Below are 22063 nucleotides of genomic sequence, written 5' to 3' on the forward strand. Positions count from 1 at the left end.
TACTCCAAGTTTATTCACGTAAAATGATATTTCTGATAACCACATCTGAACTCTTGTAAACTTTTGTAACTGATCACATGACGCTGACAACACAACAACAAGTCATGACAGATAGTGTTGGATTGGGGAATTATGTTGCAATATGGTTATGTCAAATAGTCAGTGTAACCTCATTCTGTAAATTTTGGATTTATTGACTTTCGGCTTACTTCAAGTACGTTGTTATTGACCCTTCGGAGCCGCATGAGATGAAAAATGAGTATGTAAACATATTATGGAACTCCCCTACTTCAGTAGTGGACTCTTCCAGATCCACACTGCAATTTCGCAAGATGGCGGAGAGCGGTGGAGAGGAAGACCTGCCGAGCCCGGAACAAGTCTCTACAAAACCTCGGGTTGTGACCATCTACAAAACAGACACAGGCTTTGGGTTCAACGTTCGAGGGCAGGTGAGCGAAGGAGGCCAGTTGAGGAGCATCAACGGGCAGCTGTACGCGCCTCTGCAACATGTTTCCGCCGTCCTCGAGGGAGGAGCGGCCCACAAGGCTGGCATCCAGAGAGGGGATAGAATCCTTGAAGTGTGAGTTAACTTCGGTTTTCATTTTGAAAACATTACCAGCATTCTTCGATAGCCCTTTTCGACATGTATACAATGTCCAGTCAGTAGAGTAATGTCCCCCATATTTTTGCCTTTGTATATATTTATGTTCAAAGTGTTTATGCTGCGAAATTGACACTTCCGTGTCCTATTTAGTTTAGCCTTTTAGTACAGGTAAGAAGAAAAACATGAAAAAAAGAGAAACAGAATTATTGTAGTTACACACTGTATACAATATTGTGATGTCGGGGAGAATCATTGCCGAAGTACATGCTTAGAGTAAAGCCTGTATAACCTATATAATAATACTGCTTTGTATAAAGACCAAAGGTCACTCAGTACAGAAAATGAGAAATGCAGTTTTCAGGTAAGATCTCATCATCTCATAATTCAACTGACCTCCCCCAAAATAGGACCCTGGCAGACACGAAGTGTAGGGAGCACCCTGCTGTGTGTTAACACCATTATGTCAAGTCACCCATGTCTAATATTTTCAAGTTCATGGGCAACAAGATGCATGGTCACGTCCTGCCAGTTTGCTGTAGTTCCCACCAGTGTGATAAAGCCAGCCCACGATAATAACGGTGTACTCATCGTAATTGAAACATTATGTCTGTTATTACGGACGTAGACAGCATGTCTACGGTTCTGTAGGAACTTTTAACCTGGTTTTCCCATGGTTGCAGAGGGCTCAAATGATGATGCAAGTTGTGTTCTGCATCACTACATCATTTACTAATATGAATATTGACTGCTCATGCTGTCTTATAAATATATCTTGTATGCTGTACATGTAAATCCATGTTACTCGGTGTATGATTTTGTCTGATGAAATATTGTGTTTTTGGTATTGTGTAGTCAATACTATTGCGGACTATGAAATAGCCTTACTGCAGTTTGCCACTACTACGGATCGTTCAGTGTAATATAACCAGCTGCTGCTGCACCGCGTGCCGTGTGCCTGCGAAGCTGGTGTGTTACGCCGAAGGGCGGTTATACCGGCTATATAGGTACAGATACAGATACTACATTTACTTTTTCTACGCATAGTAAACAGTGTACAAGTTTTATCTGTTCATGTTAGATGGGATGTTTTACTAAATTGACATCCATTCAAAGCTGTGCACAAGTACAAGGTGAATTTGTCCAACTCCAAGGTTAATCTGAACATAACATTTGAAGTGAATCTTTCTATTTTTAAAAAGTGTGGGATGTAAGATTTCTTTTTGTCAATGAATTGGCTTCTTTACAATATGGCACACACATGTACTACATGTAAGACCTGTCCAAAATCGTGGTATACATGTAAACAGAGATCGGACATTGTAGCTATAGAATTGAGATGGTGAGGGTGGCATGAACTGTTGAAGCTGATGAGGAAGGGAACATGCTAGCAAATATCTTTATCTCTTCCTTCAGTTTATTGATGACATTGGTATGAAGGTATGAATTGCCTTTGTAGTGAAATACCAAGGGCACTACGTAATTTGTAATTATATAATGTCCTTGGAAGCACCAATTACATGTATACCCACTTACCTTCAGGTGGATTGATGGATGCATTCAGTTTGTACATATTTGGACTCCAGGATGGCTTTTCGCACACTCAAGGACAGAATCATCCATGATCCAGAAAATTCAATGTCTCAGTTTTGTTTGTCTGCTACAGAAGGTTAGGAAAATTATGACTGAAATATCACACATGGCATTGCAAAATAGCACTGTTGAAAGTTGTGATCATCTTTGGATGAAGGAGAGTAATACTGGAGATGCATCAATGGTCATGTAAGGGTTCATTTGGCTGTATGCCAATGCTCATTTCCCAAGTGTGTTTCAACACTATAGCCCTGTAATTACAGTGGGTCTCTTGAATACACATTGCTCTGTACCAGCGAGAACAATTACATACCCTAAACCTGGATTAATCTGTGAATCTGAATTGGAAGTGAATGGTATTATGCTGCTCTGGAGTGGAACTGAAAATTATATTTATTTCAAATTCTTGATTAAATGTGCATATACATTATTGTTAGCAAGTAAATCAACCAATATGTGAACAAATATTCATCGGTTATCCAATAATTTACAAGCTGTAGTTCCAATTTCTCCGTATTTGAATGCAATGATGGTAGTGCTTTAAATTCATTTATTTTCAATCAAAGATGAGCCTTGCAGAAGTGTTTTTGGTTCACAGTTGGAACAATTCCATTCCATAGTGTAGTTAAGTAGAAATACATTGAGGATTTGAGCCTGTTGAGGTACATATTTGCAGTGTCATAATTTGTGATGAACAGGTCACTAGGAACACTAAGGCCCCGTTCATGATGCAAAAAATGAAACGGTTCTATCGGTTAGGCCTGGAAATCCGACAGCAAACGACCGGAAACGGTTTGCATTTTGCGTTCACGATGCAAACTTGCAAACTGTTTCAGTTCCTTGAAAAGGCATGGTAATGCATGGTAATGCGACCTCTGACCCCTGAGGTTGTTGTGATCTTGCCTAAACTTGTACTTCTGTGTCAGATTATTGGTCTTTGATCAAAATTTAACCAATGTCTTACTGAATTTGAAGCTGGGTTCTGTCATGACCTTGGAAATGCCTCTGAAAACATATGCCATGCCATGACATTTCCACTGGATCTCCTGACAAATTCCCTTGCGATATCTGGACTGCTGGCTCCTCAGTTTACCAGGAGGCGGCCCGATAATAAAAACAAATTTTACAAAATTGAAAACGCAGCTGCAACACCCGAATATGAAAGCACATGCCCGGATGTAAAATGGATTGCGCCACTTAAGTGTTCATGATGAAAATTCGCAATTCTGGATAACCTAAAAAAAACGTTTTAGAACCACCTCCCGAGGAGGTTCCGAAAAAAAACGTTTCAGATCCGTTTTGGAGCGTTCATGATGACCGCTCGATGGATGGATGGATGATGACAAAACTTATCCGTTTCAGCTTGCCTAAACGATAGAACCGTTTCATTTTTTGCATCATGAACGGGGCCTTACTGAACATTTAGATGTAAAAATTTACTATATACAATGATCAGTATGAACAGTTTACAGCCGTATTTGCAGACATGTACAGATGCTGAAGTTTGTAGTGATTGTCTCAAACATTTATCTTATATTATGAAAGCTTCGCTTTACAGCTGCAGATTTAAGAAAGAAACTAAGGAATCCTTGATCTATAGTCTATACATGATGTAACATGATCACCTTGCATTATAAGGTGTTGTAACATGGAAGAGTAATTTTTTGTTTCTTTAATCAAATTCTCTGTGAGACAAATGTCATATGCAGTGGATTGTGGTAGTTTTACTGACATAATACCTGGTACATTGCACTGGTACATGTACTTTTTTGTATGTCATACACCCAAAATGTTGACAATGATGATTGGTTCCATACTGTGCAATTAGGCATGTGCCAAAAATATCTGTTACCTCTACCAAGGTTTTTATGTGTACATGTTCAGTTGCATTACCGGTAGCTTCATTATCACTTGCGCCAAGGTATTGAATGTGTAAGGAGCAAATGATTGGAATGTGACGTCAAGGGATACAAATTGGCTAAGGCCTATAGCTAGAAATAAAAAATGTTGGCTTCCGGTCACCTGACTGACCTCACAGGTGGCATACTGGGTATTTCCTAGCCTTTTTTGGTCAGTCACTAGCAAGAGACATTACCTCAGTCTATGTGTTGTACTGATTTAAAATGTCTTGTCAAACTGAAGCAGGTTGAAACTAGGCTGTGCCAAACAAGATCTGGTTGTGCTTCACAACTGGGCAACCAGGTATTTTCAACCCTGCTTGAGGAAAAATGAATCAGTGCTTCGTGAACTGTTCTACACCTTGCCATATTATTACATTGCGGCCAGCCAGGATATCATTTTTTGTCTCTGAAAGGTTAAAACCACAAGGCTGAGGATGAAACTGTGGTGACTATAAAGGCCAATGCTGTCATGGCATTATTCTCATTTCTCTACACTGAAAGTGCAAAGTAAAGCACTTCGTAGGGTTGTTTCAGCTTAAAGTAGTTTGAACTCCCTTTAGGCATTCCTCGTCCCATTGTTCATGAATACTGCCCTGGTTTTTGATGGAAGGGTCAAATTAATAGCCCGTAACAATTGTAGGTTGCTGCTAAGGTATTGATCTGAGTTACTTGTTGATTTGATAGTTGTAGTGCTAGAACTGTATACATGTATGACAAAAATCAATATCGCATAAAATCAATAATTGCTTATTGAGACGGTCACAATGTGTTGATGGAAAAGTCAAGGAGTTTTTATCTGTAATTTCTTCACCTTGTGACTTAGCATATGTCCCATACATGTTGGATGATGCAGCATTTTGAACAGGAATACATGTTTTTCCACAGAAATAATGAGAATGTTGAAGGTGCTACTCACAAAAGAGTGGTGGACCTGATCAAGTCAGGAGGGGACTCTCTCACGCTGAAGGTCGTCTCAGTGTCCAGAAAGGAAGCGGCGCGCCTGGATGCCCAGGGCGACGACAACTCTGCCTCCTACGCCTGCGTAGACTACAGCGAGAAGAGAGCTCTTCCCATCTCCGTACCAGACTACAGGACAGTAGAAACTTCGGCCGAGAAATTTGTGGTAAGTTTGTCTAGTATAATGGCCACAGTTCTAATGATACAAGGTTGTCCAATCAGAGTCAAATGACCATTTTTTAGATTGTCCAATACTGAAAGGCAATTAGTCTTTTGAAAATCAATGTAGCTTCATTCTGTGGTCAGAAATAATATACCTTTTTACTGCTTGCTGGTACTAGTTCATTTAGAATGTCAATACCTATTAGATAGATGGCAAATAAAACATCTTTTGACCTGTTTCATCATCGTCACTGCTGTTTGGTCATTGACCTATTTAGCAAAAAAAAAAAGTTTAAAAAACACCAATTTTATGCCAAGTAGCTTACAAAAGTCTATTTCTTTGTCGGCCCACCCTTAGCTACCGTGACCTGATTCATCTTCAAGGATACTTCCTATGCTGTAGTACAGAATTATAGAACGGAAGGTTCTAATGTCTGTACTGGTAAAGATCCTACATACATTTTCATGTACATCTCACACCTTAGGGGCATCAACAAATTGACTATCTCAAAATTACTCGTGGTTTCTTTGGAAAATTGTTGCCACGGGAATGTGAGTAGCTGCAATACAGATTGCCTGAAATTACATGTACATGATACAGTTGTATGCTGGCAATGTTATTGTACACAGTTCATGTTTCCCTTGTCAATTGGTGTATTCCAACTTGCACCGTGTGTCTGGAAAATTTGATATCTCAGTCTCAGAGCTAGCACTGTGTGAGCTAGCTTTAAAACACTGATAATGGTCCTGTAGTCTAATGTAGACATGACTTTTACACAACCTGATAGAAAATTACTTGCCAAAGTTTTGGCCTCTTCTGTCTCATGGTAATGAGTTTCTTTTGTGCGAAGCTAAATGTCATGATATTTTACTGTGTTCAAAATCGATATCAACACTTTAAAAGAGTAGCCAGTACAAATTTGTGCCAATTCAGTGGTTCAGTTGGGAAAGGTTAAGGGTTTTTTGACTGATAAGTTCAATCTCAGGCAAATCAATTTGGAAGAAAAGTTGTCCCCTAGACCCTAGCATACTTACTTGACAATGTTTGTTTTTTGTTATCAATGCATCAAACACAAAGTGATTATGGTATATTCATTATGCATTCTATCCATAAAGGTTTTAATTTTCCTGTAGAATATTGATCATACTGAAAGAAAACATCCAGAGTAAGTCTGAACTTTGCCATGTTTATAGCAGTACCACCCATGCATCTGACTCTACATGTAATTGTGGTGCTCCATCTCCAGTCTTTACTACTTCTCCATCTAATCTGCACTTCCCTTTTCTACATTGCCTTGAATGTATCATCAGGTAGACTCCAGCCATGTGGGACAATGTCATTTACTTCAGGTTGGGTCAACCACCCACCAAAGCCAATCCTTTATCAGGACCTTTGTACACACAGCTTCTTTCTCCCATATCTTCTGCCAATCAAACTCCTGTAAGACTTAATGTCACTGGAATCTTGTTTGGAAGATGTCCAAGCAATTTTACCTCCTGGCAAGCTGCCCTGTTGATGCCCTTCCTCACACTCACAGCCATCTTTATTGGCTGTTGTGAAGGGAATGTGTCAAAAACAATATTCTAGGAGGATTTGGCATTTGAAAAAAACATTTTGAATTATAATTGTAAAGCAAATTGTTGTCATCAAATACATTTGGAACAATACAAAGTAAGATATCCAGGGGTTAAGTGTAAAAAACTTATTAAAATAACATTGCCAGATGCTCATCATCTTGTTCCACCACTGGATCCATCCTTGGGCAGCAATGTTGGCGTCTTGTAGGTTAGATGCTGTGTGTGTGGAAGTGGTATGCTTTGGGTCTGTGTAGGGGTAGCCTGACTAAGGGAGAAGGCCCCAAAAGACCCTCACAGTGGGCAATTTGTAATACAGGCTATGTGAATCTCTGATACGGCATTGAGCCAGAATTAGACATCTGAAGTTTTGATCGTCTTTGCTCCAGGTGTACAATATCTACATGGCAGGGAGACAACTGTGTGCCAGGAGGTACCGGGAATTTTCCAACCTTCATCAGACCCTCAAGAGGGAGTTCCCAGAATTCCCTTTCCCCAAAATGCCTGGCAAGTGGCCCTTCACCCTGTCTGAGCAGCAGCTGGACGCCCGCAGGCGCGGTCTGGAACAGTACCTGGAGAAGGTCTGCTCCATCAGAGTCATCGCGGAGAGTGATGTCATGCAGGAGTTCCTGGCTGATATCACAGAAAAAGATGTAAGTTACTACAGTATCGGAATAAATAAAAGAAGGTAGCATACAGGGAAAGGAAAAGTTACTCATATACATATGCAATTATTATATTGTGTTTTCAATAGTAGTGCTGTCACTTGTGTCGCAATGTGTCCAAAATTCGTATGTCGTTTTTTTTCAAGAGATAGACAGTCTCTTTTCTGAATAGAAATGGTTAGTTGTTACTTGAGTCGTTGAGTCATTTACATGTAGATTGACTGGTACAAGCAATCCATAGGAAAGAAATGACAGTGTGAAGTAAATCCTGTAAACCTTAGACAGACACTCAATTATATGTTCATGTGTGGTTAGGTTCCAGTAAATGCCTTATTTTACACCCCAGTTGGTCTTGAAAATTAAAACTTTAATTTTTGTTATCAACATGTATATATAGATCCTCAATAGTAGCCACAACAACTTCTCTTCCAGCAAGGAAAGCTGTATTACTAACCTACAAGGCAATATGTATAATCAGATACTGCTACTGATAGAAGCATTTATTGAGCTATTGTCTGCCTGGCCTAGGCAGAACATCTGCTACACAGTCAGCATGATTTGTCTCTGTCCTTGCTCTCTCTCCTCTACTTAGCCCAACCCTGAGTGGACTGTCAACATTAACGTGCACTCTCTGGTATGGCTACTACCAGTTTTCATTTGCTCACCTTGTGCTCACTCACCACTCTTCACCATTCAACTGATGAAACAGATCGCTTAAAGGGCTGATTATTTGGCTTGATTCTATTTTTGTATTTTTTTGTTTCAAAACAAAATTTCTTTCTTAAATTGAGCCATTTGCTCATCAGGATTGACACATGATGTTGAATACTTCTATTGCTATCAAAACTTGTCTAGTTATTTTCATTTGTTACTTTGTTATTGCTTAATTTTGCTGTTCAGCTTATCTTGTTTTGTTAGGTTAGTTTTGTTGATATATTTTGTTCTTTGTCGAATATTTAGTTGGTGTCTTTGTCTACTTAACATGCACATGGGTATGGAGTATTCATGGGTATGGAGCTGCCCAAAATCATCTTGCCTTGATGGCCTACTATCTTTTAAAAGTTTAGAACATCACAAAAACAAACTGTGTGCTAGCTTCATGCAGATGAAACTATAATCTGAAAGAAAGGAATAGATTCCTGTAACATACAATACTGTAACAATTTAGGGCTGTTTTTGATAAGATAGCCCTTTATTGCGATGTGATTATCTTTTTACTTAGAGAAACGGATTTTATTCTGTAAATGTTTTAACACTGCTTCATGCCATGCAGAAGTAGAAATAATTATTGTTTCCTTCCATCCAAGTTGCTTCCCCATTGCCTCCGCTATGTACTTGTATATCTATGTCCATAGTCAGAACCGTAGTGAACCTGCAAGTACATGTATTTGTATCATGCTTCATGTATAACTGAGTGTCGTCGTAACTGCTGCAGGTGAATAGTGGGACAGCAGAGGTAGACCTGAGAGTCCTGTTACCAGACAGAAGTACACTCACTGTCACCATCAGGAGAAACAACAACACAGACCAGGTCTATGATGTAAGTCTGTGCACTGTCCATCAGGTTTCTGTGACATGTTTGTGGCAATGGGTTTGTGGAAAGTCCATAGACAGAATAGTCAAGAACCTTTTAGATTTGAATAACGTACATTTTGTATTTAACATTGGTAGCTTGTCTATGATGTACATTGTGGTTAGGATGGGAGGCACCAATCTCTTAAGGATACTTCAGTCTGTGCCATTACCACTTTTACATGGCAGTCAAAGAGCCGATGGAAAGTTAAACTGTATTTGTATTCCTCTCACCCCTATATTTGAAACCATTAGTTTCCTGTGGTTGCAGTGACTGCTACATGTATACAAACCTGTTTTTTTCCACAGGCTGTAGTAGACAAGCTGGGGCTTGATGAGGAACTTCTTCCCTACTTTGGACTGTTTGAAATTATGGACACAAACTTTGGTGAGTCACATACTACTTAGCAATCTTTCTTTGGGACATTCAAGATGCAAGAAATTCTGTGTTACCTATAGCTTGTTCATGGGTGGTTGGTTGGCTTGTGTGGCATGTGTATGTGGACCTACATTGCACATGTAGCTGGTCAGAATAGCTGTTGATCATTACAGTTAAATGGGACCCTGCCATTGTCTATTGTTTTTACCTGACAGGAAGTTATCAGTTCAGTTATACTGTTTTCTTTTAATCCTTAGATCAGCCTTCCCAACAAGGTAGAGTTCTGCCATCACAAGCACTATTATGTATGATGTTGAATGCAAAATGTTTGAAAGCTTGTGCCACAGTTTTGCCTTATGTTTAATTTGTTCTTCTTGTTGTATTCTGTAGAGAGAAAATTGGTACCTACAGAGTTCCCCCATAACCTGTACATCCAGAACTACACGACGGCAGCCTCCACATGCATCGCTCTGCGGAAATGGCTCTTTGACCTACAGCGAGAACTCCAGCTGACGCACCTGGACATGGCCAACACCTTCTTCTACTGGCAGGTGGGTGTAGGTGACTGTACTAGCATATCGACAGTTGTTTGTCAAGTACATGTACAAGTACAGGTACTCTGCAGTAATGGTGTCAATCAATCAACCAATCAATACATCACGTAGACCAATCATGGTAATAGAATCGATGTGCCGTTAACTGATCTGTCTGGTTCAGCAGGTTAAGTTTGATATATATATAGGGCTGTCTACAGTACCCATCCTTCCGACGGACAAGAATCGAAAGCCGAAGACAGCTCTTCTAACATGTCTGCGTAACACCTTAATGTCTGTTTCATCTTGCCTTCAATGTATCATCTGGAGGTCAGCAACGACAGGATTGGGCCCATTTAGCCCTGTTGTCAAACATCAGTCCAGCTCACAGCTAAGCAGGGTTGAAGATATGATTCCAGGAGAAGTCATAGGTCAATAACAGTCCTGGCATTAAGTGGCATTTAGCAGTCAGTGGCCCAGGCCTGGTAGTCAAGACTGATGCTGCCTGTCCAGTCTGTGACAAGGCAGTTCCATCATGGATCAGTCTGTCAGCTGACCTCTACACCTGCAGATAAAGGGAACATACATCACAGGGCTCAACATGCTGGGTCCTTATGTAACTTTGGGCACCCAAAATTGGAGTCGTGCACCTAATCCTTGCCTGGGGGTTGGTATGTTGGGTTACATATGAATGAATGAACTTCATTGCTCAACAATTGTACAGGATGAATGATCTGGTCTCACATTTGGACTACTGTGCAGATATATTGACAACATAAGTGAATGTACGATTGTACTCTAGTATACAGCATACTATTGACATGTAAGGGTCAGAAAAGTGACAAAACCTTTGTTGTATGAGTTAAAGATTTTTAAGTTGGCCATAGAATTTCAGATTTAAGAGAGATTCTGACTGTCTTCAGATTATGAAAAGTGTGAGTAAGGTTTATAATTAGGTTTTGCAACCATTTACATTTCTGTAGTTCACCCAATTTCCAGCCTTGCATCAGACTTTCAACACATCACAGACTATCAGATGTGACCCATGGGGTGCGGTTTGACAGGCTCGTTAGAAGCACAGATGTGGAACAGGGATGATTGTATAATGTGTCAACATTCAACCTCATGGATCCATGGTCTGTCTTCCTGCAGCATCAAATCTGTCTCTTTGTCGTCTCAAGGGAGAGAAGCATGAAATACTGGAGAAACCAAATCAAAGTTTACACAAGTACCAGTGCACTGTTGCATGAGAAAGGAATTCTAGTTGTAATTGTTGTCTGTGACAGGAATATGTCTCACTATAATGATGCTGTATATATTTTTTGTGCAGTTGTTGTTGTTATGAGATGACTAACATGAAAGTTGTTCCCTGCAGGCTGTAGATGATGTAGGGAAGGGCAGGATCAGACCAGGCGACCACATTTATGAACTAAAGTCTCTGCAGGACAGGGGCAAGAAACAAGAGGTAAAACCTGCTTGCACATACACGTAGATGTTGTGCCTTAATGGCAGATTGTCAGGTGCCTCTAACATATCTAATAGTACATACTAAAGTTGACAGTCTTCATACAGGTCCACTTTTCTGCACACCTGTCTGGAATAATGAATGTCTCTTAAAAAGAAAGCAATGACAACACCTCAAACATTGTTAACCCTTAAACACATCTGTTTAATGTTAATCGACGTATTGTTACAGTTGACCTCGAAGCACCTCAATTGACAAAATTTTTTGTATCTGTTTGTGTCATGTCTTGTTTGCTTTTAAGAAATATATCATTCAATTCATATCTCCGTCAGAAATATGGTATTCCATCTTGATGAACTATAATCAGTGCTTTGTCTTCACTATCAAGCCAATTTTGCCTCCTTAATCTAATCAGAGGCACTGTGGCGGCGCCACTACTTTGACACTATCATGTTGTTTTTTCAATCAGTCTTACTGAATGACAAACTTTTATCATGCCAAGCTATAATGTTGAGCTCTATTTCATCAGTTTCTATCCTTCCCTTCAGTATTTGAAGCTGGTGCGGAAGTGTGAAGGCTACAATGAGATTGCATTCCCCCACTGCCCTTGTGACTCCAGGAAAAAGGGCCACGTCATAGTATCCCTGACTATAGAACACTTCATACTCACAGCTTGTACAGAGGAGGGGGAACCAGAGGTATACAGTAGTTTGTTTACTCATTTGTTTCTTTGTTTGTTTGTTTGTTTGTTAGGCATAAAACACCATTTGTATATACAAGCTGCTTAAGGCAGTTCTGTAGGGTTTGGTCCATTCACATCAGGATGGACCCCGACTCTTTTTGATAAGTGTGGTTTCTTTATTGTGCTTATTGGGTGGGTCGCCTCAAACACAGGATGTCTGACTTAACATCCTTTCCAAGGGGATGTCCCTAAACAAAGCTAGGTTTTCATTTTCAATTGAGTGAGGAAATAGTTGTGTTTTCCAAGGACATAATATTAAGATCTCCTATGAATTCAAACCCAGAACCTTTAGAGTCTAAACCTTGCCAGCTTTTGTTAGACAACAGAAAATTTGTACAATGCACTCATTATGTAGTTTAAAACAAAACCACTATTCACATAACAAAATCAGTGAGGTATATGACCTGTATATGAACATAGCTAGTCCCTCCCATGACTGTGTGTTCCTCTGTGCAGAGTCAGGTGATCACGTTCAGCTGGGAGGAGATGACCCAGTGGGAGGTGGATGATGAGGGCATGGCCTTCTGTTTCCAGTACCAGCGAGGGGAGAAGAAGCCACGCTGGGTCAGGATCTTCTCCCCACATGTAAGCCTTTCATTGATCTGCTCCATCATCTACTCATCTATCACCACTGGAAAGTTTCTTTAAATATGTCATGATTATAGATTTCAAACGTGTGACTGTACTCACAATCATGTGAGATACATGTATGTGTTCATTTCTTTTGTGCATTGTTGTTTTTCTCAGCAATATAGATATAGTACAGTGGAATTTGGAAAAATGTTATTTAGTTGTCAGTTGTAGATAAAAAAAACAATGGTTTCATCTCATTTATAAAACTATGACTGTGAACAAGAATGGGTATGAATAGATAAATGATGAGGCTTAATTTGAATGATTTGTTTTTATGGTACATGTACATGTCTTTCTAGTAGGCTCAACAAAGGATGTAGGGCTCACTGTATCCTGCATGTTTTTGGCCTTTGCCTGAGAAGAACTAGAAAGGCAAAAGGGTATTGTAACCTACCAACCTACCTACATTGTCACAGTAATGTACTGGTACTTTTATAACTTCCCTGCACTGCAGTTTGTGTACATGTTTGACTGCTTCGAGAGGATCGTCCAGGAACTAGGTACAGTCACAGCAGCAAATGTGAGTTGGCCTACATATGAATACATACAGTCATTTATGTTGTTTTTGTGCTGATGCTTTAATGTGTCGATTGTCATTCTTTGTTGAAATTGAGTGATTGTATGCAATCTAGTACTGATTGTGATAATGTGTGTAATTGTGTGATTACTGAACGTGCCAATTGAAAATAATGATGAAATCAAGTGCAAATGTTTGTCTGTTCACACCTTTAGGGAGGCCAGGAAGATGATAGTTCACCCATGAAGGTTAGTAAGATACATGCAACTGTTTTACTGTAGCACTAGCCACCAGGGGAATTCTCCATTGATATGTGTGCTTTTGTTATTAGTCATAATGAAGACTCCTTGACTCAATGGAAAAAGCGAAACATTTGCAATTTCTATCTTTCAGAGGAAATTCAGTGTCACAAATATTTTAAACTAAAACAGGAGTGACTGTGATGTTAGATCTCATAGATACATGTAGATTTTGTGCTTCTCCAGTTGGTCCACTGTTGTAATGTGGCGATGTGAAGTGAATAACTTGCCCTGCTTATGTCTTGCCCTTTCCAAGGTGGATGCCCAGAAATCAAAGAAGGTGTTTGAGACGATCAATGACCCTGACCTTTGAAGGATGAGAAGTGTTCGTCGCAACATTCCCTGTGATGTCGGCTAGTAAGTCTGCCAACTCTTGAAGCACACAACATGGCAGATAGTTTTGTAACCTTTGTGTAATATCTGGTAGTCGACAAAGTTTCAGGACTGTGAAATAATAATGCCAACTATAACTACTCTTTATTCAGGAGATGTTTTTGCCAGGAAGAAGCCATTATGAAGTGCTAAGTTCCCAAATGCAATTTTTTAATTAAAAGTTTAACATAAATTGTTCAAAGCATTCAGCGGATGAAAACAGTTTGAATGCAAATGGCTGGATAGCAGAGATGAGTGTACTAATTCCCTGGGTTAATTGAATACATGTAATACTATATGAATGTTGTATAAAGTGTACTGTCGTGTTTGTTGTTACTGATAGGTAAAATGTCCAACAATAGTTATATAAAACTGCCTGTTTAAAAGTGTTTTATTTCAAGGAAAGATTGTTCGTTTCCGCTCTCTGACAGTATCTGCTATATTTTATATAGTCCAAGCCAAGCCTGTAATTTTGGTGCCAGATCAATGCATCTTGTGAGTTGTTGTAGACAACGTAAGAAATCAGACTATTAAGGAAACTTTGTCTCAGTATAAATGTACATGTAAGTATCTATCGAGCCCTGAATTATGATCAGTGAGAGTTTGTGTTACACAGACTAGGAACAACATGTAGGGAAAATTTCTCTCGCCACATTACCAGTGTTGCTCTACATGTTAAAACATGCTGTAAATTTGGACTTGTAAAGATGATATGTATTCCATGAAGTACTTGCGGGGAGAGGTGACCTGGTTGATCCATTCAGGGAGTTTTTGTGTTGAGTTTTTCAGGATCAGCCATGCGAGACGTAAGGAAAACTGTGCCATAACAGAGGCTGTTAATATCTTCTGTGAGAAGCTGGATGATTGTGATGATACATGTTGATCTGGTTAAAGGATGAACATCTGGGTTAATTTTATAGATGTTTGTAGTTTGTACTTGTAGCGAGAGTTTTCCTGTTTGTTTTTTCAGTAGTAGGATCATCATATGGTGAGCAGAAGAAAACTAAGATCTCGAGACTCAAGTAGCAAAGGAGTGTTATGGTCTTCAAGTAACAAAGAGTAAGAAATTGTTGTGGAAATTCGGTAGGCTTTTGTGTACTATTATATCAGAGTGATTTTTCTGTGTCCAGAAAAGGATAGAGCAGTTGGACTGTATGGAAATTGTTAGTGCAATGTTGTTTGTTGTCCAAATTTATTCAGGTCAACTGTTATGACAGTTAGTCAATTTTTTTTAAATGTCCCGCAACTAAATTAAGATTATGAATCATTATAGCTGTTAAGTTTTTCATGTCCAGCAACTACATGTAAATCAGCATTATAATTGTAAATTAGTGCTTGCATCCATGTGAATAGTTGGCACTTGACATTAGGTTACCCTACACTCTGCATGTAGATGAAGAGAACTGTTCTGACATGTATTCTCAAGCATGTTACATGTACAAATGTAGTTCCTAACAGACTTTCTTTTGTTGCTTTCATAAGGTTTTGGATGTTTTGTATGTACCACATGTGATAAGTTTAATGTACACAGAAATTATATAATATGCCTTATTTCTAAATCTTAGTTTATATCATTACAAAATTCATGACTGAATCATCATAGACTTCGAGCCATCTTTAAAATAGTTTTAGTTTATCTTATTTTTACTAAATTTCCTCAACTCTTCCATTTTGTAACACTTTAGTATTACAGTATTGCCTTTACTATATGTGTGCACAACACCATATACAGCTCGTAAATCTTAGAATGTACTAGTAGAACTACTACAATGTAGTGCTTTGCTTTATATGCTACATTCCAGTGTGCTCTGAATTGACTGAATCCTTGACTAGCAATATTTGCTGCATTGCCAACATGTACCTTTGATTTGCTTTGACCATTGTGTTGTATAGCATCACTGATATAAAATACTTCAGCATATTGTCTTATATCTCTCAGTTTTTCCATTGTGTTCTATACCATGGTTGGGAACTCATCACATTTTATTCACAAGAAAATTAGGATTTCTTTTAGGCCTATTGGGTGCCATACAGCCCTTCATTTTGCTGGTACACTGGTTAGTACCCTTGTGAACCCTTGACAATGACATGACTTCATGTAAAAGTACCATCTGTCAAGAAAAGGTACGATTCATTCTGAGTGCAAGGAGCTGAGTGTAAGTTTGGTCCCAAGAAGGCATTAGGGTCCAAGCCTATATATAATCACCATTGATTGTGAAATAGCGTATAAGAAACATGTACATATTTTATCTGTAGAATAAATGTATTGTTCGGGCAAGACCGTGGACACAAGATGTCAGAGGAAAACTTGAAGTATAGAAGTAATGGGTATTGTGTTAACCAAACCTAAACAAAAGGAATTAATTCCATGGCTTCATACCTTTGCCAGGTAATTTTGTCTCATTACAAATGAATGCAAAGAAGTGTCTTATCATGATATTTATGACTTCATTATCTGCTCCTTCCAATGTTTCCAACATGCTTCTTTTAGCTTCATGCATGCATCAAACATCCTCCCCTTTGTGTAGTTGCCCTTCTTCTCAGACCTGTTATTATATTGTCCTTTTGCTAAAATGATACATGAAAGTATTTGGGAACGAAGTTGAACTGGTGCGGCTAAAATCTGTTTAAAATGTCTTACTATGTCAGAAATATCTGAGAATTATAATTTCTCCAAAGTTGTTACATTGTAATGTGCACAAGATGCAACAAATAAGCAAAACGCCACCAGAAGGACAACATGTACATAACACTGGATATTAACAATATAAAGATACAAGCAGGCACACACAATTACCTCCCTGTTAAGTTTATTGGTTTGGTATTAACTACTTGTATAGACAACACATCATCTCACTGCATGCTCTGGTGCCAGATCATTTCACATACATTTGTAGCTCTTGTCCAATCCAGTCCACTACATCTGTGCTACTCGACTTGTAAGAAATCCATACAACTAGAACCTACGGGATCATGTACAACTGCTTCCAACAAGCAACATTTTCACGAAAATAAAATCCATCCACAAAATTCACATGTCAAATTTCACGACGGCATAATCTAACATTTCTGCAGCACCAGTCATGAGAATATAAATAAGGCATTATACACATTTACAATGGTACATGTATGCTAGGTGGTCTATTCTCAATATCATACAATCATTCAATACAATTGTCCAACTTTTCAAAGGTTGCCCAAGGTTACAGGGAATTAAGTAACTTTGTCCTTTCCTTCACATTGCTATGAGAACATTAGAACAAACTGGAGACAGGACCCAGTTTAACATATATATATACATGTACATAAATGGGCAACAAGGAATCTAATGTTGTCATTGTGACTTGAAGCAAAATCTTTTACACTCATGAACAGATCATTTGTGGCTGACTCTCCCAAGATAAGTTGTCCGACCAACAAGAGTTGATCAAAATGTTGCTTTTATATGCTTTTGCTTCAAATTTCTACATCTTGTTCTGCTATACATGTTCCATAGGAATATGAAAATTAATGGCATAGTTTGTAGCACCTCTAGAAATGGTATTGAAATGAACATACAATGTATGCGTCATGGCGCTTTCCTGAGTTACTGCATTTATAGGCGCACATTAACATGTGCACAAGGATCCCCATAACCATAACATGCACCACTGCTGGAGCATACTGGAAACTTGGAACAAATTCATTTGTCTATTCAACAACAATCTTTTCCTACTGTCATTAAATACATCTTCAGTAAGGAATAACAAAGGTACAGAATGAAAGTGGCCAAGGCCTTCCATACATGTAGACAACATGGACAGTACAAATTACATGTACTTAATAGACCAGATGAGTGTATTCAATACACTTTGATGATTCTGCAGTTACAGCTATTTCCTTGCTCTAGGACCATGAAGTTTCCTGCATACACATATACACTTGACCATGATAATAACAAGCTTGCACTACTGCTGTCTTTGCCTTGGTGGCGCCTTGGGTCTAGATGTAAAGTTCTCAGACATTATGTCGTAAATACATTTTGTTATCTTCAAAATGGCAGCATGGAGGAGGTACTGCAGAATCAGGGCCCCGAACCCCTTGTACAGTCCGAAGAAGCCCTCCTCTCTCACCACGATGCGGAAGCACTCTGCCATCCCCTCATACCGCGTGTTGATGGCGAGCACCCCGGCTCCCCAGTCCGTGTTGTCGATGATTGTTCGTGTTCCCTGGATGTGCAGACGGTGCATGACCGTCTCCAGTGGAAACAGCAGGACGTCTGAGAACAGGTTACCCAGGAATGTTGCAAACAGTTCAGGGAAGTAGGTCTCCAGCATGTTGCGGTCGGCCAGCGGTTCGTCAATGTCGAACTTGTGGCGGTCCTTCCCCTGCCGCAGGAGGACAAGGGCAATGTACTGGACAACAGAGGTGATAAGATAGTGGAGCAGACCATACAGCACCGTGGGGAGGACCAGCTTCCACACCGGGAGGAGCCGTGTGGTGGTGGGCGCGCCCCATCCCAGCAGGCGACGGAACCCTTCCTTCACACAGTCCAGCACCCATGGGGTTTCACTGGCTATGTCACTCTGAAAAACATATAATACGTGTATACCCTGGGCCACCTGGCCAATGTGACCACATTCTACTGACACCTTCAATAGTCTTCCCATTGACACAAGCATTAAGGATCCTAACTATAGTGACCACCTGCCCACATAAACTGGATTTTATCTGCCCCAATTGGTCTTTTGGGGCAGTTTTTTAGTGTAATGCAATGTACATGGATATGACTGTGTTGTGACTTCTGTTAAACATTTTTTTCATTTTTTTAACATACCCCCTAAGTTTCCCATTTGTCTCAGTATGACAATAGTTTGTTTTTTAGTCCAATGTTATAAGTGTAAACTGTAACCATCCCTCTCCCCTCCACATTATTACATGATTATAAAAAAGACACAAACCTGGACTGTCTCTATCAGACTGGCACAGAAGAATGGCAAGGTCACGACGATGCTCAACCTAGAAAACACATAAACTGTTGTAAAATCTTAAAAACATAGAGCTACATTTTGTCCAGTGGGAGATTTTCTATAACATATATCTTCATTATTATTTTAGTCATCTATCATCAACATCAGTTCTGCATCTGTAGTACGCATGGTTAAAACCTCTTACTGCTGCAACCAGTCAGAGTCCATCCTATTGGGCATGACAAAACTCTAGCTTTATCCAATTTGTAAGATTATGACAAAGCACATAAATCCTAGATGGATTAATATTGTAGCCTAATGATAGGCCATTTCAGCAAAAAAAAAACATTTTTGGTGTCCACTGATTATAACATCCCATGACCTGTCAGCAGAAACACAGGTGGAACATAGGATACTTACCCCTTCAGTGCGATGTGTTTGAAGACTTGTTTGAAGGTGCTGTGTGTGGTCACTTCCCTGGGATACATCAAACAGGGAGACATAGTAAGTTCAGTGTAAGGCACTGGCAGTTTCTGCAAGGTGTCAAATGATAACTATACCTGGGCAAACTCTGTAATGAGTCAATTGTGACTCTTTATTGAGTTGATCCATTTGCTTAAAGTTTATTAAGTAATATTCTGCCCATAAGTCTAACCTTTACCTTAATCCACCAATGTAACATACCTTGGAAAGTCTGTGAACTCTGCTATGATACCCTCACTGCCCAGTTGGATGCCCTGCACCACAAACCTGCTGGTCATCCCCTTCCACACAGTGGCAAAGCCCTGCAACACAACAGCTCAATGCAATGGAAGAATCCAAACTGTACACAGAGAGGGAGGAGATCTGTACCAAAATTTAGAAAAAGTACTACTTCTCCATTCCTATAGCCCTTGGACCACACAGTTGTGCAAACACTACAGCAAGGGACGAGTCCAATATGGTAGTGTAAAACATATGATTCATTGGGTTTTTCAGTAAGAATAGTTCAATGTAATACCCCAGCAGTTGAAAACTACCAAAGACACAGTAGAGGGACCAGACTGAGCCTGGAAGTACCCTACCTGAGCTCCTTGTATCTTCAACATCACATTCAGGACTGAGAAGGGCTGGAGATGGTAGCGGTAGGAGCAATGGTGGACCTGAGAGAAACACACAAACAAACTAAGTGAGACTAACCATATCTTGTTATATGCCAGCTAAAAGAAATCTTACATTTTAGGTGATATTTTGTTTTCCTAAACTTCCCTCGAAGCAGCTGCTGTTTCCCTGTTCAAGGCAATGCTGCACCCTGAACACCCACTACATGACCTGGTGCCCGCCCAGAGACTGTCAGCTACTGGAAGAACACTAAGAAACAGTCAGAACATCTCAGTGCCATTTGCCAGAACGAAAAGACTGAAGCAGTCTTTCGTGCACTGTGCCCTCAGACTGTATAACAATTCTGCATAGCACATAGCGTGTATGTTTAACGTTTCGACTATGACTGTTTAGTAAAATTATTGTACATATTGTACCCAATTCAGGGAGGCTTGTATAGCTCCCCCTGCCTATGTACTTTTGAGGAATGATAATAAATAAAATCCGTAAACACAAAGACATGTCCATACTTTATATGGACGGATTCATCTCATTCAAAAGTGCAAATGTATAGTAAGATAAAGTAAGAATGGGATTGCCTGTTCAATCAATGTTCAGACAGCTGATCCCATCTGGACTAATGATTGTTACTCCATGGTCCCAATCGGATACACACCAGACTGGATATTCCCAACACTTATCTTTTATCACAGCACCAAGTGCTACAGACCAGAAAGGACTGATTAAACAGAACAATATTCAAAAGTTAACGTTTGGAAAGGATGACATCTTTACCTGGCACTGTCGTCTGAAGACAATACATGGATGGGACAGCACATTCTCAGTCAGAAGGCTGGCCAGCCCAACTCCAAACCCTGCAAAACGCTGCATCTGAACTGCATGAACAAGAAAATAAACAAGTTCCTCATAGGAATGTCAGACCAGAACATTTCTGACTGACATTTGAAGAAGATAAGTATTGAAGCTACGTTTTTTGAAATCCAGAATACTTCAATGTCATTATGATTATATACGGTACTCTAAAAAAATTCCCGCTGTCTTCTTTGGTGGTAAAAGTTAAAACGTTACTATTACGACAGCTAGTAACAGTGTGACTACTTGAGGGACCCGGAGTAAAGGTATGCTTGTTGTCCGCTAGTGATCAGAGAGAAATAAATTCTAACACACCTGGTCCGATGAGGTTATTACTAGGAGATATAGCGTTAACCTCTTTGCCTTAGTAGTCTAATCTTGGTAAATGGGCTATCAAAAAAAAGGAGAATGGGGGGCGGAAGAGGTAGGATGGGATAGGGGGCGGGTCAAAAATATGGATTGGACAGGGGATTTGGGTAAAAGAAACCTGGATTGGACAGGGGTGGGTGGGTCAAAAGAAACCTGGGTTGGACAGGGTGGTTGGGTCAAGAAACCTGGATTTATTATCATTATCAATATTGATAAAAGCTCCTTGTTATAAGAGACTATGCGCATGAAAAGTAGCAAACATTACCGTACAGATCACAGATGTTCAAAAACGTCGGCCTAAAAACTACAACACCAGGCGAGAGCTGTTATGGTCTGGCAATGTTGACAACAGGCCAGGTACTTTTTTCATGTTCGTGAGAAAGTGGGGAGGGGGGCGGTGCATAACGTACCGACTGAGTACTGTTTGGGCGTCCCCATGTCCACGTCACGCAGGACACGTTGCTGCGCCTCTCCGTTCTCGTCACCTGACAGCTGCTCGTCCCCTGTCCTCCTCTGCCCGGCCCCAAAACCCTCCCTGTCCCCACCCACGGGCGTGCGGCGAGTCATCGCGACCTGGGACAGCGAACAGGAAGTGCAGGGAATGCTGGGAGTGGGGCGTGACGCCTCACCTGAACTGGGTGAACGTTGCCCCTGGTTACCGAGTAGCCCCACCCTATCCTGGCTAGACAAACAACAAAACTGACGGAATCGCAATCAGGACACCGGAATTTAAAAAAAAAATGTGAACATATCTAGACTTATCTGCGCGAAGCATTCTGGGACCCCATAGATAATTGATAACCCATGTCAGATGTCAGATCATGTC

General features: G+C 40.0%; 2 protein-coding genes across 3 annotated transcripts; one reads left to right on the forward strand and one right to left on the reverse strand.

Annotated features, from left to right (window-relative positions):
* Nucleotides 1-243: 243 nt before the first annotated feature.
* LOC118409535 (sorting nexin-27-like) lies at nucleotides 244-16400 on the forward strand. 2 transcript variants are annotated; one of them, XM_035810636.1, is made up of 13 exons: nucleotides 244-580; nucleotides 4981-5218; nucleotides 7179-7442; nucleotides 8047-8088; nucleotides 8890-8994; nucleotides 9336-9414; nucleotides 9796-9956; nucleotides 11314-11403; nucleotides 11952-12101; nucleotides 12602-12730; nucleotides 13233-13298; nucleotides 13511-13543; nucleotides 13851-16400. In XM_035810636.1, the coding sequence occupies exons 1-13, from the start codon at nucleotides 249-251 to the stop codon at nucleotides 13905-13907; spliced, it is 1746 nt and encodes a 581-aa protein (XP_035666529.1). In that variant the 5' UTR covers nucleotides 244-248; the 3' UTR covers nucleotides 13908-16400. The 2 variants fall into 2 exon arrangements, with proteins under 2 accessions (XP_035666529.1, XP_035666530.1); XM_035810637.1 differs by lacking the exon at nucleotides 8047-8088 and having other exon boundaries at nucleotides 253-580.
* A 359-nt stretch (nucleotides 16401-16759) lies between these two features.
* Nucleotides 16760-22059, reverse strand: LOC118409538 (solute carrier family 25 member 46-like). Its single transcript, XM_035810643.1, has 7 exons — nucleotides 21648-22059; nucleotides 20791-20891; nucleotides 19980-20057; nucleotides 19600-19700; nucleotides 19336-19392; nucleotides 18907-18964; nucleotides 16760-18531 (listed from the first exon to the last, which is right to left on the reverse strand). Exons 1-7 carry the CDS (start codon nucleotides 21802-21804, stop codon nucleotides 17914-17916), a joined length of 1170 nt encoding a protein of 389 aa, XP_035666536.1. The 5' UTR covers nucleotides 21805-22059; the 3' UTR covers nucleotides 16760-17913.
* Nucleotides 22060-22063: the final 4 nt, after the last annotated feature.

This window comes from Branchiostoma floridae, chromosome 2 (assembly GCF_000003815.2).
Source record: "Branchiostoma floridae strain S238N-H82 chromosome 2, Bfl_VNyyK, whole genome shotgun sequence".
Lineage (NCBI taxonomy): Eukaryota > Metazoa > Chordata > Leptocardii > Amphioxiformes > Branchiostomatidae > Branchiostoma > Branchiostoma floridae.

Bases quoted from the DNA above. Each gene is read 5' to 3' on its own strand.
- LOC118409538 (XM_035810643.1), bottom strand. From the start codon at position 21,804: ATGACTCGCCGCACGCCCGTGGGTGGGGACAGGGAGGGTTTTGGGGCC. The intron at 19,393-19,599 runs GTATGTTACATT...GATGTATCCCAG, and splicing joins GAGTTCACAGACTTTCCAAG to GGAAGTGACCACACACAGCA. The intron at 18,532-18,906 runs GTTTGTGTCTTT...TATGTTTTTCAG, and splicing joins GTCTGATAGAGACAGTCCAG to AGTGACATAGCCAGTGAAAC.
- LOC118409535 (XM_035810636.1), top strand. From the start codon at position 249: ATGAAAAATGAGTATGTAAACATATTATGGAACTCCCCTACTTCAGTA. The intron at 9,415-9,795 runs GTGAGTCACATA...TGTATTCTGTAG, and splicing joins AATTATGGACACAAACTTTG to AGAGAAAATTGGTACCTACA. The intron at 11,404-11,951 runs GTAAAACCTGCT...CCTTCCCTTCAG, and splicing joins ACAGGGGCAAGAAACAAGAG to TATTTGAAGCTGGTGCGGAA.